Source organism: Paracoccidioides lutzii, assembly GCF_000150705.2.
Source record: "Paracoccidioides lutzii Pb01 unplaced genomic scaffold supercont2.14, whole genome shotgun sequence".
Taxonomy (NCBI): domain Eukaryota; kingdom Fungi; phylum Ascomycota; class Eurotiomycetes; order Onygenales; family Ajellomycetaceae; genus Paracoccidioides; species Paracoccidioides lutzii.
Window position 1 is genome coordinate 518,744 of NW_015440960.1, and position 9,861 is coordinate 528,604.

General features: G+C 48.8%; 4 protein-coding genes across 4 annotated transcripts; 1 reads left to right on the top strand and 3 right to left on the bottom strand.

The window, feature by feature from the left end:
• Window positions 1-73: 73 nt before the first annotated feature.
• PAAG_05426 (hypothetical protein) lies at window positions 74-3,935 on the top strand (the record flags this gene model as incomplete). The annotated part of the gene is made up of 3 exons (XM_002792651.1): window positions 74-227; window positions 290-2,943; window positions 3,003-3,935. The coding sequence occupies 3 exons, from the start codon at window positions 74-76 to the stop codon at window positions 3,933-3,935; spliced, it is 3,741 nt and encodes a 1,246-aa protein (XP_002792697.1).
• A 265-nt stretch (window positions 3,936-4,200) lies between these two features.
• On the bottom strand, window positions 4,201-5,362 carry PAAG_05427 (hydroxyquinol 1,2-dioxygenase; the record flags this gene model as incomplete). The annotated part of the gene is made up of 2 exons (XM_002792652.1): window positions 4,201-4,474; window positions 4,632-5,362. The coding sequence occupies 2 exons, from the start codon at window positions 5,360-5,362 to the stop codon at window positions 4,201-4,203; spliced, it is 1,005 nt and encodes a 334-aa protein (XP_002792698.1).
• Window positions 5,363-8,198: 2,836 nt separating this feature from the next.
• On the bottom strand, window positions 8,199-8,857 carry PAAG_05429 (hypothetical protein; the record flags this gene model as incomplete). The annotated part of the gene is made up of 2 exons (XM_015845572.1): window positions 8,199-8,479; window positions 8,710-8,857. 2 exons carry the CDS (start codon window positions 8,855-8,857, stop codon window positions 8,199-8,201), a joined length of 429 nt encoding a protein of 142 aa, XP_015699798.1.
• Window positions 8,858-9,081: 224 nt separating this feature from the next.
• PAAG_12038 (hypothetical protein) lies at window positions 9,082-9,770 on the bottom strand (the record flags this gene model as incomplete). Its single annotated transcript, XM_015847581.1, has 2 exons — window positions 9,082-9,205; window positions 9,457-9,770. The coding sequence occupies 2 exons, from the start codon at window positions 9,768-9,770 to the stop codon at window positions 9,082-9,084; spliced, it is 438 nt and encodes a 145-aa protein (XP_015702806.1).
• Between the last annotated feature and the right edge of the window lie 91 nt (window positions 9,771-9,861).

A 9,861-nucleotide genomic window follows, 5' to 3' on the forward strand; every position in this document is an offset into this window, starting at 1 on the left:
AACATTCAACACCATACCCATTAGCTGCTCATGTCAGCTGGGAGATGTCGAGACATTGGGTTCGAGCTAGACGATGAGTTCAGGTGACGATACCGATGGTCCCCGCAAAAGACGGCGCATAGATCCCTCTGAAACCGGTCCTTATGTCCTGAGACAGCTCATAGATCCGGTTCCTGTGGCAGGAGAAGGGACCGAGGATGGCTATATCACCTGTGTAGAATATTGGAGTATGTCTAGCATTTCCTCTTTTGGGGAGTTATTAACAGCAGTGTTGGCTGACATGAAATAGAGGATAATCTTTACGTTGGAAACTCCGCCGGCGAGATCCTTCATTTCGTGTCATTCCCTTCCGATTCTGAGGAATCAAATGAATCATCTTTCATTCTAGCATCAAGATTACCCATCACGTCTTCGAAGAGCAGCCTACCACCAGAATCACCCTCGGGGGTGCAACAGATACTTATTCTTCCGTCCACAAACAAAGCTTGCATATTATGCAATGGTGTCGTCACCTTTTACTCGCTCCCGGAACTCAGCCCTACCTACGGGGGCACAAAAGTGGGCAATTGTAAATGGATTGGCGGACTAAACCTTAATGAATCCATTGAGAATGGAGAGACTTCTAGCCCTGTGGTGATGATTGCTGTTTCGAATAGAATAATGCTGGTTAGGATTGGCGATGAACCCCGAAGGGTAAGAAACATTGAATTCCCAGGATGTCTTGTATCCGTTCGAAGAGATACGATCGCCTGCGTCGCAGACTCATATTCCTACTCTCTAGTGGAAGTGGAACACCTCCAAAAAATTCCTCTATTTCCGATTTCATCATCGGAAGAGAGTTTCGAGTCTGGCCACGTGGAAGATATACCAGCTCAAACCGATGCTCCAGTTCAAGGAAACCTCTCTACTTCCTACGGAAATGCACCGGGACATAGTGGAAGTGCGAGTCTATATGCAGTTAATAACATTGGACGTTCCCAACCAAGCCCGCATCCGAAGTTTCCTGAACGATCGAGCTCCTTAGCTTCCGAGAATTCCTTGGGGAATAAAGCCCCCGGATGCCCAGGCTCCCCAGAGGGAAAATCCCCCGATACATCAGGACCAGTTTCAGAAGCAGTTGGTTCAGGCTCAGAGCAATCTTCTTCCAACGCCCAAAAATCACTACCCCCTCCTCCTAAAGCATCGCCTCCTCGGCTCAAACCCCACGTTGTGTCTCCAACCCCTTCCGAGTTCCTTCTAGTTACGGGCACTGAACCGTCAGAAGCTGGAGTGGGTATGTTCGTAAATGTCGATGGTGATGTCGTTCGGGGAACCCTTGAATTTCCCAAATACCCGGAAGCTATTGTAGTCGATAACGATAATGAGGGAAATCAGTCGAGTGCAGGTGATGAAAGTCAGAATGGATACGTTTTGGCAGTTATTGGTGCTGACGATAAGGAGGATGGCCGAACATTTATCGAGGTGCAGAGATGGAATACGGTTTCGGAAGGAAGTGGACTATACAAGACATCAATAGAGATTCCTCCAGCCGATCTAACTTTCGCCCCTGTTGGTATTCGCCATACTGTTAGCCCAAGCAGCATCTCCTTCTCTGAAATCGGTGACGTGATGCGTATGGTTCGATTAAAGGCTACAAATGTCTCACCTTCAACCCCAACAACGCCAGAGAATACAGATCCAAGGACTCAAGCATCCCTTGAACATTTGCAAAAGGAAAAAGAGCTTTTCGATGGTCAGGAAACCGACTCTGACGGTTCGAAGCATCCATCTTCGTCACGTGCTCGTCATGATTGGGAAGTTGAGAGAAACCGAGAAGAAGCCAAATTTGCCCGCGGACTGGCAACAGTCAAGAGTAGTATCATTCTTTGGGAGGGGAACCAAATATGGAGGGTCCTGAGGAACCCGTTGGCACTTCAATTAGATAACACTCTTCAACTTGCTGAGCAACGCATAAACAACGATGAAGAGCAAGGGGGTGTTGACAAAGAGGCAATTATAAATCTTATCCAAGGACTTCGGGGTATGGAACCTAAAACTGAAACGGAATACCTTGGTTTACGTTACGTCAGGCAGAAGGCAAGTCTACTTCTCCTTGTTGACTTGCTTTCGCAAACCATGGCAACCCCAGACGAATCTGCAATAAAGGCAACAGAAGATGCCCTTGTTGTCGGAGAGTTGGACCCTCGAGTGGTGCTCCTTTTGATACCACTGGTTAGAAATGAGGTACTTCAAGGTCCACAAGGGATCTGGGTTTATAATGGTCTGGTTAAAGTGATATCACCATTTCTCATTTCACCGGATGAAGTAGCGACAGATCAGCCCTCTGGATTCGCCATTGGTGATACCATAAACCATCTGCTTAAACGGTATCTACTTGGCTGGCAGAAAAAGCGAGGATATGGGAGTGTGACAGATGAGACATATGTGTTCAATAGTGTCGACGCAGCATTACTCCATTTACTTCTTGATCTGGATGCGAAAAATATCCGTGAACGAAATGTCACCCCTGGGGCCTCTGTGAGATCGGAGCTCAACAAGCTTGTTGACAATTGGAAGGGCAATTTTGATAGAGCCGTGCAGTTACTTGAAAGCTATAACAGACTATTTGTGCTCAGTCGATTATACCAAAGCCAGAAAATGGCCAAGCATGTTCTGTCGACGTGGCGGAGAATCGTGGAAGGAGAGAAGGATGAAGGGGGAGAATTGTCCGGAGCAGTTGCTGACATTCAGATTCGGAAATATCTGGTGAAAATCAGAGATGTTCAGCTGGTTGAGGAGTACGGGCCATGGCTGGCTGCACGGAACCCCAAGCTTGGAGTTCAAGTCTTCGCAGACGATAGTAGCAGGGTGAAATTTAATCCACCCCAAGTAATTGCGCTGCTCAAGAAGCATGCCCCAGGGGCTGTTCAGGAATATTTGGAACATCTCGTTTTCTCCAAACATGTATATGTTCCCTCCTCCCCCTTTCCTCATCTCACTGGTTTTTGCTAACTATATTACAGCATACCCAATACACGGACGACCTTTTAGCCTACTACCTTGACACTGTTCTGTCCGTCCTCGAATCCTCCCCCGAAGCTCGCACCTCCTTGACAGAATCCTACTCCACCTACCGCGCCCTTCAACCCCCAAAACCCTCCTACCTCAGCTTCATCACGCTCAACCACCCACCGGAGCCATGGTGGCAGTCCCGCCTGCGACTCCTCCAACTACTGGGAGGCGGCTCAACTACCCAATTCACCTCCACCCAACCCCCAACAAACCTCTCTTATTCCATCTCCACCGTCCTCGCGCGCATAGAACCATTCAAGAACGAACTAGTCTCCGAAAGCATAATCCTCGACGGTCGCCAGGGCCGGCATCGCGAAGCCCTTAGCCTCCTCATACACGGCCTCAGCGACTATGACACCGCGATACGCTATTGTGTATATAGTGGCACATCCACGTTGACGACAATGACCACAGCCGTCACGAATGAAGCCGAATTACCGCAATCAGAACTCTTTATCCACCTGCTTTCTGAATTTCTCCAAATCGAAGACCCGTCTGTACGCATTGAGCGCACGAGTGACTTGCTCTCCCGCTTCGCGTCTGTGTACGATATCGCTGATGTCCTCCGGCTTGTTCCGGATGAGTGGAGTGTGGATATCCTTAGTGAGTATCTGGTGAGGGTGTTGCGGGGTGTTGTGAGCGGGGCGCGCGAGGCGAAGGTTCAACGAGCGCTCAGTGCGGGGCTGTATTTGAGGGTTGATGCGGGGTATGGAGAGAAGATAGAGGAAATTGGGGGGTGGGTGGAGGACGAGACAGGCATTAGGGGGTTGAAGGCGAGGGCGGAGCAGGAGGAGGAAGTCGAAGGAAGTGAGGATGGAGATGCGGATGGGGGTGTGGATCAACTCGGTCGCATAATAATTGAAGGGGAAGGAAATTTACGATGACGGTGGTTTTGAGTGTTACCCCTCAAAGGGTATGTTCTGTACGTATATGCATGAAATGGTTTTATACAACTATACTCATTTCTTGATGCTCCTTTACGTATTTCCTCATATTCATATCACATTTATTTCGTTCTGGTGGTAATGTACGTAACCTTATAAATAAACCGGAAATCAACCCGGTATCTGCTTTCTCCCTTACACCATATATTACTGGAACAAAACATAACCCTCCTAAAATCAACCACCGAAAAAAGAACAATCACCTTCAATCAACATCAAGCACCGGCAACCCATCTAACAATCTAACTTTCCACCCTAATTTTTCCAATGCCTCCTTAGAATTCCTCTCCCGCAGCGTACTCGCTTCAGCTTCTGATACCAGGACAAAGTCATACTGCAGCACAGGCGTGCCCAGTGGAACATCATATTTCTTCGCCACATCTGGATCCGTAAGTGAGTGTAGGTCGACGATGAGAGAGGATTTGACGCCGAAGACGGCGTCGGAGGATTCGTAAGGGTCCCCGCGGAGGTAGATGGCTCTATTTCTAGTTAACAGATACGTTTATCAAACAGATTAGGGAGAGTTGGAAGGTTTTGGAAAGAAGAATGAGTGAGCAAATGAGTGGGAAGGCGAATCAACATTACAAACGTGCAATCCATCCCATCCAGGGGTTAAACGTGAACAGACAAACATACGTTATCAAATTATCCCACCCCTCCTTCTTGAACATAAAATGCATATGCGCCGGCCGATACGAATGCCTCTTCAACACCCCCAACAACTTGCCAACAGGCCCATCGTGCGGAACTGGATACGACACCGGTTTAATGGCCTTGAACCAGAACCTCCCCGCCTTATCCGAATACATAACCCCCCTCCCATCCGTTGCCCCGCCTCGTCTCTGCCCTTCCGCATACTGCACGTCATAATGCCCACTGCTATCCGTCTCCCAAATATCTACACTAACGCCCTCCAGCGCATTCCCCGCCCCATCCTTCACAGTACAAGTAACCAGCATCAACTCACCATCCGGATCATTCGAGAGTAAACCCCCATTCTCAACCTGCGGGGCGTCATGTGTGTGGAATGGACCCAGCACAGAGCCCTCCGTGGCGCCTGGTGGCTTGGGATGATCAATCGCGTCAACCAGCGCCGATAGGGCCAGTATGTCTGACAAGAGGATGAATTCGTTACGCTGGGTTGTGCAAGTTTGACCCACGTCGATGAGGAATTGGAGGCCCGCGGACCATTCTGCAGTTGATAGGCGGGTTTCGCGGGCGAAGTCATGTAGGTGGGTTACGAGGCGGGAGAGGATGTAGCGGAGGCGGTGAGAGGGGCATTGGGAGTTTATGAGGTTTGCATTTGTTGTTAAGTTTTCAGTTGTGAGGTCCTTTAGAGGCAGGGTGCAGGGGTTGGGGGTGATCATTTTTTAATGGGAGTTTGGATGGCTAAGATAAGATTGAATTGAAGTATTTTAGATTGGATGGCATGGCACGGCATGGCATTGAATTGAATTGAATGGAATTGACACCAATATTATATATGCATTCACGAGTGTTTAAAGCTCCGTCAATGGGACTGTCTGTCAAAATATAAAGCCAGTATTTTCGGCTCAAGCACCTACAGCTGCAGGGAAGTTTAAGGCCCCCAAGGTCAGCTTTGTCTACAGGGATCAGTGCTAATTCGGCAGACATCGAACGTAACATCGGAGTGAATAAGGAATATCTATCTGTCTTTTATTTTGCTCCCTCAACCTCCTATAAACACATTTCATGCATAGGAGCTATATAGGCGCCTATCATCCCCATCTCCAATGTGGATGTGGGGTGATTACTTCGGCAGTTTCTAACCCGCAAAACCGCATCTCCACAATAAGCCAAGCAACCAATCTCCATTGGATCATGATCATGCAGACCTTAACAAAACCCTGTCTTGCCCTCCCCCTGCCAGGCACGGGCCCTATGTTCGGCAAACTTAAGGGCATGATTGATAATCGACGGGGGATGACAGTACGAGAAACTTGACGGAGAAGCGGGACTGCTCCCGCGGGATGATCACAAAGCATCTATCCACCACTAGCACAGCGAGGACATAATATAATATATGCATACAGACATAAAATATTCCCAGACGGGACAAGGACCAGAGCTGTTGATTAAACGGGGACGAAGAAGATAAGCAAAAAACACACGTTAACTTACTTTGAGGATTATTCTCCTTATTCTCCGTCCGCACACATGGTGTAGGATATCGCACAACCAAACCTGCCGTTTGCCTGATAGAAAGCAGAGGATATAGATAGCTACAATAGCCAGTCAAAAGAGGGAGTAAAAAACTATCCCTGCAGTCACCATATTTCTATATGTCTTATTAAATAAACTACATGGAGAACTGGCATCCTCCCAGCATGTCAAGAAAAGTAAAACCTCTCAAGCAAGTGACGGGTCCACAAGCTGCTCCACAGCGCTGCAAGCTGTTCCACGGTGATGATCAGTGGGCCCCATTGCGTTTGTTGCGTCCCGTCAGTGTGTCATGCTGTAAATATGTTGTTGTGTGTGTCCATGCAGGTAGGGCGCCACAGCAAACAGCAACGCAAGGGGAAAGGGGGTAACTTTTGCCGGGAGGGAGTATATCTATTAACTAGACAGGGCGGAGGAGCAGCAACAAAGAAATTGGTTGCTGTTGCCTTTATGCGGGGTGGTTCCAGTGCATGCTGATACGGTTATTAGATTTACGGATACAGAACAGTTTTAAGTGCATCAAGGTGGTTTAAAACAGCCGCTTGGAAATCGAGTAACCAATTCTGTTCGTCGACGGGAAGGAGATAAAATAAACGTATTCTGTCGTCATAAATAGGGGGCAACTTTTGAAAACAGTGCTATGTTAAGTGATGGCATATATATTTATAGCAGTAGTTAGGATAACGTACTGATCCCAACCATCCAAACATCCGAGGCTGATCAATCAGCCCGTCCACGGATCCACATATCATAAATCCGAATCATTTCATCAGTTTTCCACCTGCACCGACCTGCAACCGCTCAACCTCCACCCGCGGCATACTTGCCTTTCATTTTTGCCCTTCTCCGCCCAATAGCAACAGGACATTACAGAGATATGGTGAGCGAGCGTCACCCGTGAGACATCCCTACCACCACTGACTATTGAGAGGTGGCTGGAATGGGAGCTTGTAGGCTAATAGTTGCTGGTTGCGGGTTGCTGGTTGCTGGTTGGGAGGGTAGGGCTCCTGTGCCAGTAACAAGTAACATAATTTTTTTCAGATGGTGCTCCGTAGTTAAACTGACTACCCCGTACGAAAGTATGGTTGTCTGTTCTTTGTTTCCCCACACCTCCCCCTTTCTACTCGTTCGGTGATGTCGATGTGGAGGTGTGGAGGTATATAAATAGATGACATTCTTGGTCGTTGCCGCATGTATGTATAATTACGGAATGTGCGTACGGCGGCTGTAATCTGCAATGTGCTGAATGTAATTTGATTGTGGCTGTGCCCCGTGAGCGGTATTTCTTGCTCCAGCGCAGGTGGTTGCAGCTGGGCTTGGCAGAACAAAGAATGAAGAAAAAGCAAAGTGAGAAATCCAAAAAAAAAAAAAAAAAAAAGAAAAAAAAAGAAAAAAAAAGAAAAGAAAAGAAAAGAAAAAAGTGATATTTTGAATATCCCGTAGGTGCGCACTTTGCCTGGTGTAGGTAGATTCGGCACGTAAATTTCCCCGCGGACATTGAGAATTCATTCCCGCCATCAGGGGATTCTTGGGAGAGTTACATATAGTTGAGATATTAGACCTTACCCCCCACCCCCACCTCCACCTCCACCTCCTCGAGGCTGTAACTAAATTGCCAAAACCCCCCCTTCCCGTACCGAAGTGTGTTGCTCCTGAATTGAAGTAACTAGTTACCGCACCGTAAATATTATTAAGTAATAATGTGGTCGTTTTCATTCCATTCCTGTATGTCTGTCTGTATGTATGTATGTGTATTTAACATCGGTGGCTTGAAGTGGCAGGTTTAGTGACCTACTTCCACCCACGCCAATCGGAAGTAGGCATGACACACCCATCCATAAGCTTCCCTCCCCCGGCGCGGTTCCCAAAGTGGTTTCCGATGGCGCCCGCATGATCCGTGATCATTTTGGGTGCTCGGTTTCATCCCAAACAACCCGACATGGATCCTTCTGCCGGCGCAGAGCGTTTGTCGGTTGTTACTTTCCCTCCTTTACTCTTGGTTGAGTGGAGGTGAAATCTAATCTACCAGCCCTTGAGGTCGTTACAGGAATGGATGGTTTGTCCCTGGTGGGTGGTGCGACGTGTGGGGTGTGCCTGTGTGGTTGTAACGGTTGTATAAGGTGTGGGTGGCAGTGGCGGGGCAGTAGCAGGTTCCCCTCCCCAGTTGTCCATGCCTCTCGCCCGCTGATTCGCCGGACTCCCCCTCACGCTCCCAGAGACTCGCCAGGCGTGTTTGGATGGTGGTGGTATCGTATATGCATAATACGGAGTCCATATTACCACCATCATAGGAACGGATGACTCTGTCTGTTCACGCACCCGTTCCTTAGCAGCAACCCTTTTCCCCCCACCTCCTTTTCTCCCCTCCCCCCCCTTTTTTTCCTCCCCCCCCACCACCAACAACCCCTTCCTTCATCCACGAAGTAGTAAATCCTTCTCAGTTCGCTTTTGATCAAAAAGGCTGCGGTTCGGTGCTGCCGGTTCAGACCATGGAGAAGTTACCCTGGTAGTTATGTTGGTTTCGAAGGCCTACGGGCTGTAACTACTGCACTTGAGCCTATGCCCCCAATCCCAGAACCAACGTCAGGTGGAGATTGGTCGCTGAGAACCCGGGTAGGCCAAACCACCCACCCATTCGACGTCCAATGCCCGGCGGAGACGGAGACATGGAAGAGGGTCATGTTGCTGTAACTTACCATACCCAAACATACATACCCGTATTGCATGGTGGATGGTATGTATGGTATGTATCATACCCGTACTCTGTATTGGGGCTTTCCCATCCCACCCTCAAATACTCCGTAACGATTGAAGGTTTTTATCCCGCCCGGTTAGTTCCGCTGCATTTAACTCTCCCACTAAGTTGAGGACATACATCTCTCTCCAATGGGGCGAGTATTTCCACTTACTTCCACGACGGATGGGCTAGCAGGGTCAGCCTGCCCCCAACCTGCTTAGCCTCGTGGAAACCTCCAACCCTCCAACCCCTCCTCCACTCCTCCTCCCCTTCTTCCTCTGCTGGCCGCTCGCTGCCTTGGGTGTGGTCACGCCGTCACCGCGCCATCTCTGCCACTCCATCCTTAACAACTAATAAGAGCAGCCGGCATTAATGCCTAATTCTTCTCCAGACCTCCCTCCCTCCCCTGGCGCCGGTCGCATGTCTCTTTCCCTGCCGCGTACTCCCATATTTGCTTTTTATTCTTACTCTTAATCTTATCCCTTTCTGAAAAAATTGTAATAAATAATTTGTTCTCTTGTTGTTGTAGTTCCAGTAACCAACGTCTGTCTGTCTGGTCTGGCCTGGGCTCTCCTCCTCGTTGGACAGATCCGGGCAACACGCCCCTCCGACTTCCCGCGCGTGGACAATTTTTGTTGTTCCCCTCTCCCTCTCTCCCTTTCCCTCTCCCTCTCCCTCTCCCTCTCCCTCTCCCTCTCCCCCTCAAAATCCCGCTTCCCCACTGTCACCGTAAGAGCTAGGGCAGGCTTAAAGGAATCAGCATCATCCCCATCTCCATCCGCATCCGTCTCCGTATTGGCTAAAAATAAAATTAAAGCATGTAGCATGAGAATGTGAATGCGAATGCGCATGCCCATGCACAGGCACAGGCTAGACCCAGACACAACTAAAGAATGAGAGTCAACCTCCTGCGGAATGGCTCATAAAGTTTATGTTTTTATCCTAACC